The 20107-nt window shown below is 36.3% G+C and overlaps 5 protein-coding genes across 6 annotated transcripts; 2 read left to right on the plus strand and 3 right to left on the minus strand.

The window, feature by feature from the left end:
* Nucleotides 1-6: 6 nt before the first annotated feature.
* On the minus strand, nucleotides 7-3193 carry LOC107946854 (plant intracellular Ras-group-related LRR protein 9; the record flags this gene model as incomplete). The annotated part of the gene is made up of 3 exons (XM_016881342.2): nucleotides 7-937; nucleotides 1018-1184; nucleotides 2303-3193. Coding segments are annotated over 3 exons (1701 nt in total), but the record flags the coding sequence as incomplete, so codon positions are not given.
* Nucleotides 3194-4347: 1154 nt separating this feature from the next.
* Nucleotides 4348-7991, minus strand: LOC107946856 (protein MAK16 homolog). 2 transcript variants are annotated; one of them, XM_016881346.2, is made up of 9 exons: nucleotides 7748-7991; nucleotides 7544-7653; nucleotides 7056-7174; nucleotides 6846-6943; nucleotides 6193-6280; nucleotides 5993-6121; nucleotides 5824-5911; nucleotides 5386-5549; nucleotides 4348-4752 (listed from the first exon to the last, which is right to left on the minus strand). In XM_016881346.2, exons 1-9 carry the CDS (start codon nucleotides 7807-7809, stop codon nucleotides 4711-4713), a joined length of 900 nt encoding a protein of 299 aa, XP_016736835.2. In that variant the 5' UTR covers nucleotides 7810-7991; the 3' UTR covers nucleotides 4348-4710. The 2 variants fall into 2 exon arrangements, with proteins under 2 accessions (XP_016736835.2, XP_016736834.2); XM_016881345.2 differs by having other exon boundaries at nucleotides 5818-5911.
* Nucleotides 7992-9762: 1771 nt separating this feature from the next.
* Nucleotides 9763-14398, minus strand: LOC107946857 (C2 and GRAM domain-containing protein At5g50170-like). Its single transcript, XM_016881349.2, is given in 10 exon segments — nucleotides 9763-10053; nucleotides 10135-10416; nucleotides 10507-10687; nucleotides 10782-11044; nucleotides 11172-11288; nucleotides 11358-11641; nucleotides 11721-11903; nucleotides 11966-12343; nucleotides 12346-13161; nucleotides 13532-14398. Coding segments are annotated over 10 exon segments (3066 nt in total). The 5' UTR covers nucleotides 13878-14398; the 3' UTR covers nucleotides 9763-9837.
* Nucleotides 14399-15095: 697 nt separating this feature from the next.
* Nucleotides 15096-16920, plus strand: LOC107946859 (uncharacterized). The gene is made up of 2 exons (XM_016881351.2): nucleotides 15096-15359; nucleotides 16505-16920. The coding sequence occupies exons 1-2, from the start codon at nucleotides 15219-15221 to the stop codon at nucleotides 16655-16657; spliced, it is 294 nt and encodes a 97-aa protein (XP_016736840.1). The 5' UTR covers nucleotides 15096-15218; the 3' UTR covers nucleotides 16658-16920.
* Nucleotides 16921-17051: 131 nt separating this feature from the next.
* LOC107946858 (L-type lectin-domain containing receptor kinase S.1) lies at nucleotides 17052-19663 on the plus strand. The gene has a single exon (XM_016881350.2). The coding sequence runs from the start codon at nucleotides 17428-17430 to the stop codon at nucleotides 19426-19428; it is 2001 nt and encodes a 666-aa protein (XP_016736839.2). The 5' UTR covers nucleotides 17052-17427; the 3' UTR covers nucleotides 19429-19663.
* Nucleotides 19664-20107: the final 444 nt, after the last annotated feature.

Consider the following 20107-nt stretch of genomic DNA (forward strand, 5'->3'; position numbering starts at 1 on the left):
CGTCTGTAGCCAAATTCTGATATAAAAATTACTAAATGCAAAGGGGATCCAAAATTTATGGGGTGCCATTTAGGCCAGTGCGTACTACAAAGCATACACACTAATGATGATGGAAATAAATATTATAAATAAATAACAAGGTTTCTTCCCAATTTATTTTCCTGCAATCGAGAATCTCAATCAGAAGAGGTAGAAAATTTGTTAGCTTTTCAACCATGGAAATGAAGCTTCGAGAAAAGCTGAGGAAAACTTGAATAATTGAAATTGGCAGCAAAAGTGAAGGTGAGAGTAAAATCATCGCTCCTCGTCCAGAATAGGGTCCGTAGGACCAGCAGTTCCAAGGTACCCTGATACAGTCTCACCAACCACTGAAACAGAGCGCTTCAACCAAGTTGTACTGCGTGTCAACCACCCATTCTCTTCCTCTTCATTTACTTCTATCATGCTCTTTCTTTCTTCCTCCGCAAGTTTGTCGGCCCACCTCTTTGCCATGAAAAGCTTCACTGCATCAACCCCTTGCTCTACTACTTCCAGAGGAGGAATGACAAGAGGATTTTGTTCCAAATTCAGTTTCTTCAGGTTGTCAAGCCTGCCAAATGTATCAGGAAGAGCCTGGATTTGGTTGTTACTGAGATCAAGCTCTTTAAGGTTGGTTAAGTCACCAAGCGTCTCAGGAAGTTCTGTTAGATCAGAGAAATTGCTGCACACATTGAGGACCTCGAGATTTGTCAATCTCCCAATTTCATTCGGAAGTCCACGAAGTTCATTGAAGTGGACATCCAGAAAACGCAATGACCTCATCTTACAAATAGAATTTGGTAGGTATCGGAGCTTGTTCAAATAAATTGAAAGCCTTTCTAGATTTCCTAATTCATTCCCAAGATTAGTTGGCAAGTATGCCAGGGAGTTAAAGCTCACATCCAACTCCACCAAAGACCTGAATTGATGAAAATCATATTTTAGGACGAATAATGACCAAAAACAATTTTTTTTTTATAATAATAAAACTAAAATTACCTGCAGTAACAAATGGAATCAGGTAAGGCATTCAGTTTATTTCCCGAGACATCCAAGATTTTCAAGTTCTGAAGCAATCCAATAGAGTCTGGAAGAGATTCCAGAAGATTCGAGGAAACATTTAGCTCCTCGAGTTTTTCTAATCCAGCAAGTGAGTCAGGAATAACCTGTATCAACATGCAGGTATAGTCAGATGAAAGACAAAATCTTAAAAGGCTCAAGATCCAGATTTAATAAGCCTATACAAGCACCAGTAAATTGCTAACTTATCACTTTTAATTACAGAAACAAGAAAACAGAGACAATCTTACACATCATTGAAGTTAATTTTTATCTGACAAACATGTCTGAATTAAGTTTTCTTTCTTTTTTTGGTAATGAAACAAGCATACAAATTCCACTATGGGGGAACGGGAAGAGAGCTTACACCTCTGTCACCAAAAATCACTATCTACCCAACGATTTTCGAGTTGGTACATACATTCCCTACTGGGGAACACGAGTGATCTAATTCAGCAAAACTAACGATCCCATTAGCTTATAGTTTATTACATAATTATTGAGTAAAACAAACAATTCAAAAACTTCGGAATTTATTTACTTACAATTACATGTTTATATAAGCACAAAAACTATATATATAAGATCCAAAAAAATGTTTCATCTTACAATTAATTGTATTTCATTCCTGCTAAACAAACCGGAGAAGGCTACCCCTGTCGAATTACGTTTTATAAAAGCAGCACATTGTGTTTTAGTTTTCATTTCTCATACCCAACCGATCAGTGTTCTAGGTAACAAAGGTTTACAAAAAGGGTTAGAACCTGGAACATGAAGCCAACAGACTTAGAACCCAGTTTGAGTCGAGTTCAAAGTTTCATCTCTAATGTCTACAGACTAATTGTCAAAACATAAAAGTGTAGGATTGTTTCCTAAGAATACTGAATTCACAAGTCCAGATGATTTTTTACAAGGGACATGAACTAAAGTGTATATATCATGAGAAATAGAAGGCGATATAACACTTATGCCAGGATGCAACCTATTCACAGCATCAACAACAACATATGTTAGTACCAGGAGCTGACATGTTATGGCCATTCCTTAAAAACAATGTTATCAACTTTGTTTCCTTCTAAGTGAAAACAAATATCTAAAAATGACTGATTGTGATGCTGATTATGTTACTTTTGGGTTCACTCTTCAATTCATCCACAGCCTTATCCAATCACTTTCTAAATTCAAAAAACTATGATTGCAACAGCAAGATTAAGAGAAAACATACCTCAAGCTGATTACCGGAAAGATTAAGGGAAAGCAAGCCGCTAATCTTCCCAAAGGCTTCGGGCAAATACCTGAGCTTCCTTCCACACAAATCAACCCTTTCCAATCCTTTGCCTTGCGCTTCCTCCAGTATCCCAACAACCTCCGGATTGGTCTCCTCAACTGGCTCCGAATCGTCCGCCACTTCTCCCGCCTTCTCATAAATCTTAACCAACCTCTCCTCGGCTTGCTTCACGAGCTTCCCGTACGCCTCGTGCATTTCGTCCAATTGCAGTATCGACTTGTACATAGATTTTTCCTGCTCAGCTTGTTGTCGAATCTGTTGCTCTTTGTCGGCCAAGTTGGCACGCCATTCGGCTTGATCCACACCCTCGGGTCGAGGAGAGAGGACGAGTTCTTCCAGGGATTTGGAGAGGTTGGAATCGATCTCGGCGAGCTTGTGGTGAGCCATGTCGACGGACTCGTGGTCGGGTCGGGGGCCGAGGGTTTGGAGGACAGAGCGGGTTTGGGCGACGTCGTAGATGGCATGGGTCATGGAAGCGAGGACTTTGGGATGGGAAAGGTGGGGCATCTGGTCGACTATTGGTGGCGGAGCAGTGGAGGAAGAGGCGGCGTCGATAGGCGGTGGTTGTTCGAGGTCGAAGGGGGTATCAGAGGAGGGTGAGGACTGGAGCCTGGATGAGATGGAAGGAAGGCGGGACAAAACATAGGAGAGGAGCGGGTAGCTTTTCAGGTTGGGGTCCATTTTCAGGGCCGGAGGATTTCCAATGCTGATTCTGGTTTTCCAAAGCTTTTTACAAGCTTTACGGTAGAGATTGGAGGAGATTCCCAAGGTTTCACTTTTCAGCTGGTTGTTTTGTGGCTTGCGGTTAGTATTATTATAAATGTTAAAATGTGATCAGGTCCCTCCACTTTTTGTACATTTAAAATTTAGTCCATTTCCTTTTATTTTAAAGAATTTAAACTTTCTGGTTTTCTTTTCATGTTTAAAATTGTAAATGCAATTATTAAAAAAATTAGAATTATTCTATTAAATTCAAATACATTATAACATTTTTAGTTGTTATATAAATGCTAAGTAAAGATTTTTTTCATTTCAAATGTCAATAGAATAATTTCAACAATATTAACAATTTGACCTAATTTTTAAAATTTTCAAAAAATAAGTAAATAAATTCTTAAAAAACAAATTTAAAATATAAAAAATTTAAAAATTTAAAGCATATTTTAACATATTTTCAATATATTAATTACACATGATTAAATAAAATGGGTTTGCCTCTTATTATTGGGTTAATCACAATATAAACATTATTTAATTTTAGTAATAACAATTAGTTTATTAAAAAATAAATGCATTAAAAATAATTATACTCTATAAAAATGATTGTTTAAAATATAAATATTTTACTCATTTAAAATATAAATATTTTACTAACAATTATTGTTTAAAAATGCTTTTCCATCCAATTTAATTTATTAAAAATAAATGAATGAAAACAATAATACCTTCTCCTTACCTTTTTTTAAGCAAATGCCTTTCCTTCGTTTATTTTATTGTAAAAGTAAATGTTTTCTTTGTCAAGGTAAATGTCTATCTTTTATTAAGATAGTTAATATTGCACCGTTAATTATATTTTACTGGAAATTTATTGATATTTCTGAAAAAATCTTAATATTTTTATATAAAAATATTTACAAATATCAAATGAATTATATTACATAAATTTTCAATATAAAACATTGATGCACAGATGAATGCTTAATGTTCCACTTTTTTTTCACTCAAATATTTAATTTTAACTGAATTAAGTTGGGAAATATTTAGGTTTTTGAGGTAGATGATATGACCAAATTGAACTAAACTAAAGAATCAAAAGAACCAATACTTTAACCCAAATTTTTAATAATTTATTGGATAAGAATGGATAACCTAATCCATTTCCTTTCGGGATGCTGAGATGTGCTGTTATAAAAAAGAATTTGACTACTTGAGGGAGATTCTTTTATTGTTCTGAGGGAGATGAACAAACTGAGAATAGAAGATAAAAGCAAAAATACTTCGTTGCAAACAATCACCAATCTCCCTGCTTGTTTCTGTTTCTATAATTAATACCCTTCTTCAAATTACAAACATCTTTTTCCTCTTCATAGTTAAACAAACAATAACTACTCACCATGTTCATCACAATTCTTGTAAACCCTAAAAGAGAAGAAAAAAACAGAGTGAAACACTCTTCCCTTTTCTCTTTCTCCCTCCTATCAAAACTTTCTTTTAGCCAGAAATGGTACAGAAGATCGTTTGTGGCAGTTGTTGCCTCCTCGAGTTTCATTCACTTTCAACATTAATCTATCCTGCACGCTATTTTGTTGATTATTTGATCGATTGATGCCACCGAGTCTTACAACTCAGAAGGTTACCTTCTGCCTTTCACCACCCTCATGTTCAACCTGTGATAAACAAATACAATACAAATGGCATATCTTAGTACACCCATATTCTGGAAAGAAGATGTTCAACATCACCAGTGATGGTAAATACTCAAAATTGAATGTAATTTTTTAGTAGAAGGGGGGAACTCCATAAAACGGTACACCAAATTAAGTCTTATTTCCGGAACAGGTGGCAGAGAAAAGATGTAATAAGATGCTATATACATGTAAAAGAAGCATCTCAAGCTACAGAATTAGATAGTAATTTGACAACTAAAACCATGAATGATTACCAAGCGATGAACCAAAATACTTGCACTGGTGGTATATGGCTAATTCCAAGCACAGCAGAAACCAGTACAATGTTTCTTTCCAGATGTGACAATTGACCTAATATTAATTAGACAACAAAGTTTGACATTTGAATCTTCTGCCCAACGCTTGTAAGAAATTTTGCAAGCCATATAATGTATAGTCACCATCTTTTAAAAAGAAAAAAGGGTAAATTTTCACTTAATTGAGGAATTAATGCTGAGGACCATCACATGAATAAAACATTGTCTAAAAATCAAGGATATCCACATGTGAAAATGAAAAAAAATACCTACATGATAGCAGAAAACAAAGTTGGATAATGATTAGGATTCTTACCTCAACATGGATTCTTGGTCTCTTTTTCAACTTTTTACCAAATTCATCTTTCTCAGACTTTTCATGTGCAGGCTTGGACTTTCTTCTGACTCTCTGTTCTTCAACTGCATTTACTTCATCATCATCATCATCATCATCATCATCATCATCATCAACTTCCTCATCTGTACAGAAATTTCAACCTTAGCAGAACTAAATAAGCAGAATTTCTTATCAGGCACATGGCATGCAGTTCGCGTGATAAGAAAGTATCTTTCTCAAACAAACTGCAATATGCTCACAAAAAAGTAACTTCATACCATCTTGAAAGTCAATTAGATAGGAAGAAGAACAAACATGGTGTAGTATACATGCATTTGTAACATTATGCATGCACATTGAATGCAATATTGCGTCATGCAAAAGTACCGAGAACACAGAAAAGAGTCATACCATTACCGATATGATAATCCTTCATACCCAAATCTTCTATATCATCTTCCTCTTCAAGCTCAAAGTTACCCTCAACATATTCAACTTCAGATTCCTGCTTATTCGCAGAAAATAAGCAGTGAGAAAAAAGAAAAAGCCTCAGACTATATACAACAATATGTAGTATAAAACAAACCTCTTCATTTTCATCCTCGGCCTGCAGATCATCTGTGTCGAGAGTTTGGAGGAATTTATTGAAGGGGAGGTTGTATATGCCATCATAAATTCCATTTTCAAGCCTTGCAAGCAACTCTTTCTCAATTGCCTGTAGAGGTATTAGTTAAAACCGATTTAAAGATACTATAACAAAGGGTAAGCAATTAAGCAGATAATAACCTTATCCAGAACTGCAGCTTTTTCAGCCTTTTCCTCCCTTCTAGCCTCTCTTTTCTTCTCCTTTCTGGGTGTAGTCATTATCTTCTCCCTATGGGAAAAAAGAAAGTAAACAGCTGAGGATGGCAAAAAGAAAATCCAGCATACAAAAAAAATGTCAATTAAAAATAAGTTTCGGAATCAAGAACAAAATTGCCACTATTGAATATATCATGGATCAGAGCTGAACTTAATAATTGTACTTCAATTTTATTAAATTTAGCCACTATACTTCTAATTTTGTTGATTTTTTAATCCAGAAAAAAAAGACAGAATTTATGAAAAATTGCCATTTACATTACTATTGTCCAAAAACCAACGAAATTAGAAGTATAGTGGAAAAATTAGCCTTAATCCCTTGAAATTTTTAAGAATTGTACAAAAATTGCAGGCTTACATCCTCACTGACTTCAACTAAAATGCTCACAGTTAAGCCCAATGCAAAGTACAGCAAACATATAAACAAGACATGATGAATGAAAATGAAATTTAAGACAGAAGCTTTTAGCAAGCATCATTGTTCTAGGAAATAAAGTTCTTTTCTATGACTTTCATCTACTAAATTCAACACAAACATCAAAACCATATAAATAAATAAAGTGAAATCAGAAGGGAACCTTGTTTTCAAGGCAAGTTTCCTCATGCGGATACGCATTTGGGTCATTTTTGTGAGACGCTGCTTTATTTTGTGCACAAGGAGCTTAGGCCAATACATCTTAACAAAAAGAGAGAGAAGGCAGGTTAAGCAATAGAAAGCCGTGAGCCAAAGTTAAAAGAAAAGAATTAGGCATTAGTGAAAGTGTAAAACATGAGAAGAGATGGAATACCAGATGCTTGTCAATAAGTTCAAGTGCTTTCTCATAATTTCTGGGCAATTTTACTCTTTCCCATAAATCATTGGGTTTATGAGCTCTTTCTATAGTCTTCATATATAAGTAAAAGACCCCTGCATAAGAGCATGACAGTAAATCCACTAAAGTTAACCACATAACAAACACTTGAATATAAATATACAGCAATCAGACTACCCAGTTAGGCAGTTAACTCTCATTCTCTAGCAACCGATCATAAAGCCAAATTACAAAAAAAAAAAAAAAGATGCTTAAATTTTGATTATCATAACTAATGAAACAGATATATTTTAATGAATTTAACACATTTGTATGGTAACCGATGTAACTGAGACTAACACAGCAAAAAACATTACCATTAATTACTGTCTAATCCAGTAATACCCTCTTATCCTTTCTCTATTTTTCTAAGCAAGATAAGTGGCAGATAAAATTAATAAAGAATGAAGAGTAAATTGAGTTACCATCGTGGTCACGGATAGTGGCGTAGCGACTGTTAGCGAGAGGGCAGGAACTACGATTGCAGATCCCAGTGACGTTATAAGGGTTTCTACAGAAAATACCGGTAGTGATTCTGCGAAAAGCAAAAAAAAAAATCCATTAAAAAAGACGATCCCCAGAGCTTTAAGAAAAAAGGAAAATGGCGGCTTTGAAAGGGAGAATTATACTTGGACATGAAACTGCAGTGCTTGTGCCTGATGACTTGCCATATCACCTCGTCGTGCTGCATCTCTTTTCTTTAACTAAGTAGAAAAGAAGACCACAGAGACTTTGATATTCGGTTTTCAAAATACAGAACAAGAAATTTGGAAGGGTAAGGAAAAGAGTTCCGTAATTTGGGGTTTAGGGTTTTTGAAGTTTTATTTAGGTTAGCTTTGCTGCGGCTGGGCTGGTAGGAGGCGACACTTCTTCTTTTCGGGGTGAAATTTGGACTTGGTTTCCCTATAATTTTTTTTTCTTCAGAAAAGAATTGGCCCAAACTAAAATCAAATTTTCGATTAGATTTGTATCCTTAATTGGGCCTTATGAAAGATGGGTTAAGTAACTATTTATAGTAATTTCTAAATTAAAGGGAAATAATATAAAAACATTTTTTAATTAAAAACAAACTTTTTATACCTTTCTATCTTTGTGGGTTGAGCTGGGTTTGGGCCAGTCCGAGTAAAAAATTAGGTCTATTTTTTAGACTTGGACCCGGGTCAAAAAATGAATTTAAAATTTTGTTCAAACTCAGTCCAGATAAAAATGCTAAACCTCGAGTCTGGCTCACCCCACCCATATTAAATTTTTTTATATTATTTTTATATAAAAATAAATTTTAAAAATATAATACATCAAATACACTAAAAGCATTAAAATAAATATTTCCCAACAAATGGATATACTTAAATAACAATAAGATAAGTGCAACTTAATAAGCAAATACCTCTAAAATAATAGCAAAATTAATAATAAAACAAAAGTTATATAATATCTAAATAATAACAATAAAATAGTAGTAATTTATAGTGAAATGATAGCATAATTATGAAAAGCAGTGACAAAACAATAAAATAATAATAACAATTTTTTTTTGTAAATTCAGATCAAGCCGAGTCCAAACTAAAAAAGTTTACCCAAGGCCTGGCCTATTTAGAAAACGGGTATTACTTTTTGATCCAAACCTATTTTTCGGGTCTATAATTTTGCTCAAACTCTCTTACTTTTCAAGTAAACTTTTAGACCAGACCAAATAATTTGACTCATGAACAAATCTAATTCCATGTATACCTTTAAAGTAATTCGAAATTATACCAACCCCTTGATCAACCTCTTAAATTATTTAACAACAAAATTTTGGAAGAACAATTATGAAATATTGACCCCTAAATTGATTAATATTTTGAACACCAAAATCCGAAATTCTCGGAGAACTTCAGAAAAACAATAACGAAATATTTCCCTGTGGTTAGAGAACTAAAAACAAATATTATAAAGGGATGGAACATAAACTCTTAATTATAGAAGAGCTAAAAACCGTTATTATAAAATAATTAGAGATTATATGCAAAACACTCGGAATCATTGAAAAATTGCAAAATAAATAAATTCTCTCAATTGAAAAATTATAAAAATAAATAAATTCTCTCAAATAATATTTCTCAAAATTCAATATGACAAGAGTAAAAATAAAGATAATTTCAAAATAAATTTTAAAACAAAGATAATTTCAAGATAAATTTTAAAGAATACTATTTAGATTTTTAATTTATCAACCTACTTTTAAAAATTTAAACTTGATCTATCTTTTGTTTTGCTCAGTAGCGGTGTCAATTTTTAAGTTGGTTATTGTCCGTCTTTTTTCTTCTCATTCATTATACATGTATTCTCTTTTTTCAGTTTGGAGATTTATTTTGTGCGCATCTTGTCTTCATAGGTTGTGATAGACAAATGACGATCCCTGTCTATATTAAAATAATAAATAATTTTATGTATCGATTTAAACTCGTATTGTCTTAAGATTTATATTTTTTTGGTTTATTTTTTCATTAAGTGAATTAATGAATATATTAAACTCGCTCTTATATAAAAAAAATATTTGATCTAAACTTATAATCAAAGTTTAAAATTCATATCATATATATTTTAATTTTGATTCACCTAAGTATTATCAAATTTATATTCGGTGAAGTGTACCTTGAAAGAAAGAAAAGAATTGATTCATTACAAGTAATAAGGAAACTTTATCAAACGTATATCAAAACTATGTATGTAATATCTATCTTGTTGAATTCCAAGTTCCAAACAGAATTTCTCTTTCGAGAAATTCAAATATCTCTTTCACTCGATGAATAAATTTATCAGTTATGTTTCGCGTTATTCTGAGCTGAAAATTGATGCTTTTAACTTTAAGCCACTTGATTCCGATGTATGCATCACACTTGCATGCATTACGAGCGAGACTCGACTTCTCAATCTGATACCTAAGTTGCACCTGCATGCACACATACATGCAATTACTACCTTTGGGAAAAAAATCGTAGATAATGAAAAAAAGCTTAGCCAGAAAGCATACACGGAAGTGATCACTAAATGGAACATCGTGCAGCAGCATCACCTCATTCACAATCCACCCCACATCACCGTTTGCTATCCGATATTTTTGTTGTGTGCTGGTGACTTCCCCTCCAAAGATTGAAACATGGCGATTGAACTTGTAACAGACTCGTCTTTCATAAACACCACTCTTACACTTTACCTGTTCCCAACTGGTCGCTGCATAATTCAGACAACCAGATTTCTCCATAATTTTGTGCTCCATTTCTCCTCCGTCAAACATTTCCATCACTGATGTTATCTGCAACAATACCAAATGCAGTTCCTCGTGTCAACTTCATTTGAGTTCCTAGATGCATAAAAGATTAGGGTGAAGAAAGCAAGAATTTACACAGATGGGAAGTTCAGCAGTGTAAATCTTTGACATCTTTGTATTTTCTACATCCACAACGGATCCGGTGACCTCTTCGGTTACGATGGGTATTTCCTCTTGTTCATGCTGCACCAATTCCGCAATCTCTTCTTTTTGATCAGTTGTTGAAGTTCTTGTTCTCCACAACGCCATTATCGTCCTATCGTTAATCACGTAGGGACGGTCTTTAAGAAGAGAGAATACCATAATGGGAATCAGAAGATAGGAGGCTATTATGTTACATTAATATATACCTGCTGGTCTCATTGAATGACGCAAAAGATTGAAAATAAAATCTTAGTCTTCCTTCTTCATCTTGGGACTTTGCGCCATGCCTTGCATCAAGACCTCGTCCCTTTCGAAGAACTATGACTAGAGTAGGGCTAACCACTGAAGCCAGTGATGGAGGAAGCACTTGGATGTCTTCTATATCTTCCCAAAGGAAGAAAAACTTGGTCTTGTGTCCAAACAAATTGGCATAAAACCCCACAATTCTGGCTGATAGAAAGAGGCGCCCCTGCATCCACAATTTTATTTCCTGTCCTGTTTCAAGCTATGTATTGCTTCTAAACGACAAAAGGAACTGGAGTCTGTCATGCAAGTGCAGTGATAACATGTAAAGACATGGAAATTGTAATTAGCACCTGCACAGGCAGTTTTCTCCTGAGGTAACATGTGAAGTCACTTATAAGAAATTCTTCAGGTGGCAATCCAAACAGTATTTGAAACGTTGAGTTCTTGTGAGGTGAACGAAGATTCAACTGCAAAATACCAACTATAACGCGTTTATTTTCTGTGAAAATATCAAATGTTTTTCTCTCGAGGCTTACCTTTTTGCCCACTTCCTTTTCCATCTTTGTTAAATATTCCTTAATAGTTTCAACTCCTTTGTTATTGTCCAAAAATACTCTCAAGTGCAACTTTGACTGAGAAGTCTGAGCAGGCTTTCCTTCAAGGGGGATCCACAAATTGCTTAGTTCCGCGGATGTATGTTTCAGAAAATTGATCTCAGTATGCCCGAGTGAGGCAGCCTGGTCGAAAGGCCCATCGAAATCGAAAACTTCAACATCCAACACCGATGGAGGTTCTTCCATGGCGTCAAACTCAAGTATTTCTGCATAGCATCAGCATTAAAACAGGTTAGCAGATATCTTGAGAATAATTTAAAAGAAAATGCCCTTTCAAGAAATTACCATTCCATTGAGGATCATGAGTTTGAAGCTTGACAGAACTTGTTCTTGTCTTGCCATTGCAGGTAAAAACCACGTAAGGGTCTAAATCATTTGTTGAATCCAGGGATGCCAAATTAGCACCCTCGATCAAAGCTACGGTGAGAACCCATCCATCACCTTGAGCTTTGACTCCATGATCGCTTCCTGTTTAAAGTATCGGGTTATACATGTAAGTTTAAGTACGGATAAAGTAAGGTAATAGTCACCTCTTTGCAATCTAGCCTGGATGAAGTGAGAAACCATGTTGTAAACACGCTGCAAAAGTAAAACTAAGATTCCGCTTGTGATAAGCTCTCCAAAACTATCAGGCAAATCAAGTCCATCAATTTCCAGGCCTTGGACTTTGGAAGAATCACAGAGTAGAACATGCACCATGAAAAACAAAACCATGAAAATGGTTAAAACGACAGTGAAATTCCAGAAGTACTCAATTGCCAATTCCCAATCGGACTGGTGTTCTGATTGCAAAGCTGACAGCATATGATCCTTGTCTGATAATTCCATGAGATCCAGTGTCTTCAAATTCTGAGCTAGTAAGTTAGAAAACTGATCAAAACTCTCCTTCAATCCCTGCTTAACTCCCCTTCGATCATGCTCCTCATCATCGTGCTCTGATGGAAATTAACTCTCCATGATACTATGAGATGACAAGATTCTTCTCCTGTTTGTAGCTCCGGTCCAGGCATTATCTTGTAAAGTAATTCGATATTGAATGTACTTCCATAAGGAACTTCAGGAGTACTTACGGATACCAGGATGGCAAATTCCTGACCATTGGCTTTGATATAGGTTTGCTCTTCTGTTGCTTTAACAGCCTTTACTAACTTCGTCGCGGACTTCGTGTAAGTAATAACTCGTGTTAAGCACAAAACTTCCCCGGATTTCCACGTCCAAGGCCCCTCCTGAACATCTGTTGCTCCCTGTAGTTGTGCCAGATCTTTCCTAAACTGTGAATCAGGTGCGAACAGAAGCTTATTTAGATCATATGGGGATAATGCGTACATCTGATCGAGAACGATTCCTCCCTCAAGGTTTTCGGGAACATCGTGCTCGTTGTGCTCTAACTGCATCGATTCAATTGCTTCTTCAAAGCTGCAGTCACAGGAGTGTCCCTCCTCATGATCAGATACAGTAGAGGATAAGTCCGATGGGGAATCATCGGTTCTCGAGTTTTCTTTGTTCTTATTGAAAACCTTTTCAAGCTGCCCTGCAATAGTCTTCACTATCCCTTTGGTGATTTTTAGACATGGAGCTTTGGCATTAAATATGTCTTGAGATAGTTTGCAGGTGCTTTCAAATTGGTTGCAGTCCTCGTGGTAAATGTCAGATTGTGAATAAAGAAGATGGTTGGTTGAATTATCATGCCCTTTTCCATGCAAAGAAAGGGTTAGAAGAATTTTTCCTGCATTTATTGAGAAAAATATACTGTAAATTCATTATTGAAAAAACGAATCCTTGCTGCCTAAGTAGAATGCGAAGCATAAAGAAGCAGTCATAATTACATACTTCCATTGACAGATTCAACAAAGCAAAAAGGTATATACGGAAATCCATCCTAGTTTCAGCTAGGAGACTAAACCAATATATATTTTTATAAGTTCACTGTGTCCTGGAATGGATTAATTCAAATTTATTGGCAAGTCATAACACATAAGAGATCATTATAGCATATGCACACACACACACACACACATGTATATATAAATGAATAGTGGCACAAATATATAAGAAGATAAAAAGAGACAAAGTAACAGGCAAAGAGCAGTAACCACCAGACTCTTGATTAATAAACTTCCCAGTATTGGGCTTGTGAAGAGAAAACCAAGTGGGAGGCAAGGTTTGATTCTGTTGATCAGAGACCAAATACAGGGGAACAGCAACTCGTCCAACCAAGTCCTTGGAAGCATTGAAGAAAGCAGAATCGTGTTGGTGAAAGAGGGAAACAAGAAGTTGATCACCGACATCGTGCACTCTAAAAACGAATTCCTCGTTCCAGACGGGGTTCGAAGTATTGGAGGAAGTCTTAGTCTTGGATTTGAACCTGCCAAGTTGTAGTTTGACGTAAGTGTCGTGAATAGCCAAGTCCTTGGCTTGCAACACGTAAACGTAAAGCCTCATGGACAGTAGTAAAGAAAAAGATTAAAATTTAAGCCAGGGGTTACGAATTTGAAGGCTAGTGTGTATTTATAATTTAAACTTCAAAGCGGTGGGGACTGGGAAGAGATAAAAAGCGAAGGTGTGAAGCCAACCATGAAATAGTCCTCAGCCTGAGAAACGTGGATACACCAGGAAAAGGACACGCAATTAGTCTGGTGTTTTTTATGCTAAAAAGTACACCGTAAGCAATAGATTAGAAAGCTGTAGAGAGAGACTAATAAGCTCATAAAATTTTATTAAAAATTCGATAATCTTTTCAGTTCTGGAAAAAATAATTATCTCAATTCAACTTATTGAACTAACAGAGGTATTCGTGGTGCTGGGTGGTATCCTCCCAATGATGATTCGCTGAAACTAAACACCGACGGAGTAGTTTCAACAAATAATTCAGGGAGCACTGCTTGTGGGACGAGCAAGGGAGTTGGATAATGGAGTATGCTAGAAGGTTAGGAATTTCCATGGTGATGGCGGTTGAATTATATGTAGGATTCTCGACGAGCTGAAAATGGCTTGGCAAATGTATGAGGTGAAGGTCACTGTTGAATGTGATAGTAGTTTAGTTACCAATCTGTTAAATGAGAAGAGGAAGGAAGTAACTTATTCTTAATTAGTGAGAAGAATCCGTGAGCTACAGAGTAGAGAACCGAAGTTTATACATGTAGGTAATGTCTAATGAAGGAGTACTAACTAAATTTAAAAAAATTATAAAATGATAATTAAATTATTTAAAAAAATTATTTAAGTTATTAAATTATTTAAAATTTTTTATTTAAGTCATTAAACTTTTAAATTTTTTTAAAAAAATTTTGACTAGCGAATTCTAAACAATGGTTCGACGATTGGTACTTATCAACAAGTAAAAGAAAGTTCTTTGGATTTTTTTATAGATTCATGGTGTTTAAAGTTATTTCATAAAAAATAACGGAATTATAGAAGAGAAAAGAAAAAAAAATTTCGATTAGTGCAAATAGTACAAACAGAGAGACTATAACAGCTCAATGACTTAAATAAAATTTTTTAAATAATTCAATAATAATTTTATAATTTTTTAAAATCAAGTAATCAAAATGTAAATTAGTGATATTTGGTACCGTTTAACCAAAGAAAAATAAAATTGATGGATCGGTGAGCTTTCAACCCAAATTCGAACAAATTCTGCTCTGCTTTGGACAAATTAGCAGGCTAAATGAGCCGAAAGGCATACTAGAAGGCCCAAAAGGCAAGCAAATTTAAACCGCCACGCCAGTGGCACAAGTTCATAATTTGAAAATTAATTAAATTTAAAAATTAAAAGAAGAGTAGATGCTACAGTTCCCGGCGTTCATGACGCAGTTCCCGTCGACGATGACTATTCCGTCGTCACTTTTGCTTCCTTCTCAATGGCCCCAACCCCACAACGAAGAGCTCCTCCTCGCCATGGAAGAATCTAATCTCGAAGACAAGGTACTTTCAAATTTCCCAATCCCCTCTCTTCTAGGGATTTTCCCCTCTCACATAAATCATACAATTATTATAATAAAAAGTAACTGTGCACTAATCACTTTCTCGGAAATAGGCAAACGATTTTTTTATTGCTGAAGAATTTATGAAAAATAATCACTTAATTTAAATTACGCATATTTTAATGAATGCCCATCCTTCATACTGTGTTTATATGAGATTTGTAATGCTAAATTAGAGGAGTGTTCCCCCACCCCCCCTTGAAAGATCAAATATGAAGTATTTGAAACATGGAGGTCCTCTTTGCTATTTAAATTGGAGCACTGATAGAGCTATGCTTGTCTTTCTGGTGATTTAGTGGATATGCTATGTGATGGATTTTGTAGAGACAAGCTACTCCATAAAATTCTTAGCCTCTATTTGAACAAGAATTTAATAGCAACATTCTTTTCTTGTTTACCAAAGTTGATGATAGAATTTCATGTAGAAATGCTGTGCTATTGATATGATCAGTGTTTAAGTTTTTAAAGGAAATAGGATGCTATTGTAATTCATTTGAACAAGTTACAGTAAGGACAATAACTCCACTTGCTCAAAAGGAGCACTAATAATGTTAAAAAAAATACCTTGTTTTCTAAAAGGTTCTATGCTTCGGGGTTTGAAACTTGACGCTGAATGCATGTCACCGAACCAGGATTTAACAGATAACTTGTGTCAAAGACCATGCTTTCATATACTCTTGGTTTTCCTAGTCCTTCCCTTTATAGTTGCTAGGTTGCTAGGATAATGGTTTTTTGCTGAGAAGTGGAGGCAAGTACTAAGAAGTGCACTGGACCTTGGATATGCCGGAGCTTAACTTGAAAATGGTTTAGCTGGTGATTACATGTTTTGCAGTTCCCTACACGGTTGAGTGCAATCAACTGGAGAAAACTTTTTTCCTCTCACCCTGTCATTGTGTTGTTTCTTTCTTAATTCTAATGTTAGATTACAAGTAGTTTATGACATCACTAACGCTCATCTCCCTACCATATAACTCAACTTGAGCATGTAATCAGATTGTCAGAAGTTTGTAGAAGCTGATATCTAGGTGGGTTTCATATGTTTGCCAGTGATGGTTTTGTTAACGCTTGTATAATTAATTTTTGCAGTTGAACGAAATCAGTGATACTAACAGAAATTTGGTTGTGATTGGGAAGACAACTGCTGATAATGATAAAGAAGACGATAATGATGCGGATGATGATGATGCTGACAATGCAGAAGAATCTGAGGGTGAGGAGTTTGAGCAAGAAACTGGTTGAAAACTATACTCTCTCCGGTTGTCTTGCTTACCTCTTATTTAAAAATCCCAGTCGTTAGTCTCTGTAAAAGGTCTAGTAAAGACTTGAGAATTAAGATAACCATTAATGCTATGTTATGTTCCCACAAAGCCAGTTTCAGGCATGTAGTTCTTGCAAGCTTCAATCAGAGTATTCGATTTAGATTTTCAATTTACACATATTTTGAACCCTTTTTTAGTCATGGAAAACGATTTTAATCTCTATTATAATTTGATTATTCCGAATCCTTGTACTTAAATGTGTATTTTCAATCTTCAATTTTTTGAGGTTAATTCTTTTTAATATGTGATGGTCTAATTTAAGAATGAGAACAAGGTATAAATTTTTTTTAGGTATATCAAAAAACCAAATTTAATGAAAAAAGTTGATTTTTATGATTAAAAATATAGAGACTGAAGGAATAAGAAATATTGACCAATGAAAGAAATGAAGTGTTCATTTTGACATTGTAGAACACAAAATCAAACCGTACCATAATATCGTTTTAAGGCTACTTTGAGACGCAAAACGTTTTAGAGTAGGAAGTGATTTTGGGTGAGAAATAAGACAGATCCAGCAAAGCAAAGACCGAGCGTGCAATAATGGTGATATGTTGAGGCGGCTAATGCTAATCTAACCAAATCAACAATTAACAGACTGCACACCTTTTTCTTCTATTTTATTTTACAAATAGTCATCGTCAGCTTATAGACTTTGGTTTTTCAGAATCACCCAACCATCACCGGACACCCATGAAGCTGCTCCAATGTCCCCACTCCCAGCCTCTCCGTCGTCCACTTCTCCTCCTCCTCCTCCTCCTCCTCATCATCATCATATTAGTCTCCCCCACTTCTGCTCTCGACTTCCTCTTCAATTCCTTCACTGCCGCCGTCAACGCCACCAATCTCACCCTCATTAACGACGCCCGAATCGACACCTCCACCATCCGCCTCACCAACGACTCCAACCCCCTCTCTTATGGCCGCGCCTTTTACCCCACCACCCTTCGCATGATCCCAACTTCTAATTCCTCAACCCTCTCTTCCTTCTCAACGGCCTTCGTTTTCTCAGTCCTACCGCAAATCTCCACCAGCCCCGGTTTTGGCCTCTGCTTCGTCCTTTCCAACTCCACTTCCCCTCCAGGCGCTCTCGCCAGCCAATACTTTGGCATCTTCACCAACGCCACCTCTCCTACCGTGGCTCCCCTTCTAGCAGTTGAGTTCGACACCGGTCGAAACCCGGAATTCAATGACCCTGACGATAATCATATCGGGATCGATTTAAACAGTATTATATCTGCTCAAACAGCTACAGCTCAGTATTTTAATTCTTCCAATGGAAGTTTCGTTCCCCTTAACATGCGAACTGGCCAAAATGTTCATGCTTGGATTGATTTCGATGGTTCAAATTTCGAGATCAACGTCACGGTTGCTCCCGTCGGCGTTTCCAAACCCTCTAGGCCAACGCTTAATTATAAAGATCCGGTTATTGCTAACTATGTCGCTAGTGAAATGTTTGTTGGGTTCTCAGCGTCCAAGACTCAGTGGGTTGAGGCACAGAGGATTTTAGCTTGGAGCTTCAGCGATACGGGTGTTCTTAGAGAGATTAACACAACTGGTTTGCCTGAGTTTTTCATAGAATCATCATCATCTTCTTTGTCATCTGGGGCTATTGCTGGAATCGTAATCGGCTGTGTTGCTTTTGTAATTATCTGCGGATCTGGGTGCTATTTTGTTTGGAGGAAAAAGTTCAGGGAAGAAAGTGAAGAAGAGATTGAAGATTGGGAACTCGAGTATTGGCCTCATAGATTTTCTTACGATGAGCTTAAACAAGCCACCAATGGATTTTCCAACGAAAATCTTCTAGGCGCTGGTGGGTTTGGTCGTGTTTTTAAGGCGACGCTTCCAAATACGACGGAGGTCGCGGTTAAGAGCGTGAACCATGATTCCAAGCAAGGATTAAGAGAGTTCATGGCTGAGATCGAAAGTATGGGAAGGCTCCAACATAAGAATCTTGTTCAAATGCGAGGTTGGTGTCGAAAAGGAAATGAACTCATGCTTGTTTATGATTACATGCCTAACGGAAGCCTTAACCGGTGGATTTTCGACGAACCGGAGAAGCTCCTCGGTTGGAAACAGCGGCTTTTGGTTTTGGCCGACGTGGCCGAGGGTTTGAATTATCTGCACCATGGCTGGGACCAAGTTGTTGTTCATAGAGATATCAAATCAAGCAACATTTTGTTGGATTCTGAAATGAGAGGAAGGCTTGGAGATTTTGGATTGGCTAAATTGTACGAACACGGACAAGTTCCCAATACAACGAGGGTGGTGGGAACTTTGGGTTACTTGGCACCTGAATTGGCCACGGTCGCGGTTCCTACGGCGTCTAGCGATGTTTACAGCTTTGGGGTAGTGGTTTTGGAAGTGGTGTGTGGGCGACGACCGCTGGAGATGGCATTGGAGAAGGAAGAAGAGCAAGTGTTGATTGATTGGGTGAGATGGCTGTATGGAGAAGGGAGGCTGAGAGAGGCGGCGGACGCGAGGGTTCGAGAGGAATACGAGGGTGAGGAAGTGGAGATGATGTTGAAGCTTGGGTTGGCTTGTTGTCACCCTGATCCTTCGAGGAGACCCATGATGAAGGAGGTGGTGGCGGTTTTGGTTGGGGAGGAAGTGGGTGCTGCTCCGGCTGATTTGTTGAATGAATTAGCTCGTGTTGGTGGTAGTGGCAGCGGCAGTGGCCGAGAAGATCTTTGAGAGGAAGCGCCACCAGTATGAATACGGTTTTGGCCTTTTCTTTTCTATCAACTCGAATTAATTTTTGGGAATAATAATGAGAGCGGGTGGAGCATTGTTGACTTTTGTATAATTATTGTAAATGATTATTATTTGTAGGGTTCTTGTACACGCGGCAATTTGATTAAAGTTTTGTCATTAATGATATTTTATTGAAGTATTATCTTTATAATCTATTGAAGCAATAATTTATGTCTGTGCTGAGTGCTGACTGCTGAATCTCGAATGTGTGGGTCATTATCTTTTATTAATCAAGAGTTTGGAAGGTTGGGAGTTTTATAATTTTTTTTGGTAAAAAAGAAAAGATAAATTATCAAATGCATCAAAGCAGCACTTTCTTTAGTAATAACTCTATTTTTTTTTTGTGAAGACTTGCTTTTCTTATAAGACTAAGTTTAGCTACTTTATTCGCAACCAAATTTTGTTCTCTTGGTATATGTTTGATACTTCGTTGCCCTTCAACTCTCATTATTCTCATCTAAACACAGTAGTACCTGAATCTTCTAATTCAAAATCAGTTAAGGCTTGACTATCAGTTTGAATTATAACCCTATGTACCCTTTGTCTAGTAAAATAAAGAGCCCATCAAGGATACCCCATACTTCAACCTCGAAAGGAGAACAATTACCCAATAAGCAAT

The sequence above is a fragment of the Gossypium hirsutum genome, chromosome D12 (assembly GCF_007990345.1).
Source record: "Gossypium hirsutum isolate 1008001.06 chromosome D12, Gossypium_hirsutum_v2.1, whole genome shotgun sequence".
Lineage (NCBI taxonomy): Eukaryota > Viridiplantae > Streptophyta > Magnoliopsida > Malvales > Malvaceae > Gossypium > Gossypium hirsutum.

Coding starts and splice junctions, on each gene's coding strand:
- LOC107946856 (XM_016881345.2), bottom strand. CDS start 7,809: ATGCAGCACGACGAGGTGATATGGCAAGTCATCAGGCACAAGCACTGC. Junction 6,122..6,192: donor AAGCTGCAGTTCTGGATAAG/GTTATTATCTGC, acceptor ATACCTCTACAG/GCAATTGAGAAAGAGTTGCT. Junction 4,753..5,385: donor GACCAAGAATCCATGTTGAG/GTAAGAATCCTA, acceptor TGTTTATCACAG/GTTGAACATGAGGGTGGTGA.
- LOC107946859 (XM_016881351.2), top strand. CDS start 15,219: ATGCTACAGTTCCCGGCGTTCATGACGCAGTTCCCGTCGACGATGACT. Junction 15,360..16,504: donor AATCTAATCTCGAAGACAAG/GTACTTTCAAAT, acceptor TAATTTTTGCAG/TTGAACGAAATCAGTGATAC.
- LOC107946858 (XM_016881350.2), top strand. CDS start 17,428: ATGAAGCTGCTCCAATGTCCCCACTCCCAGCCTCTCCGTCGTCCACTT.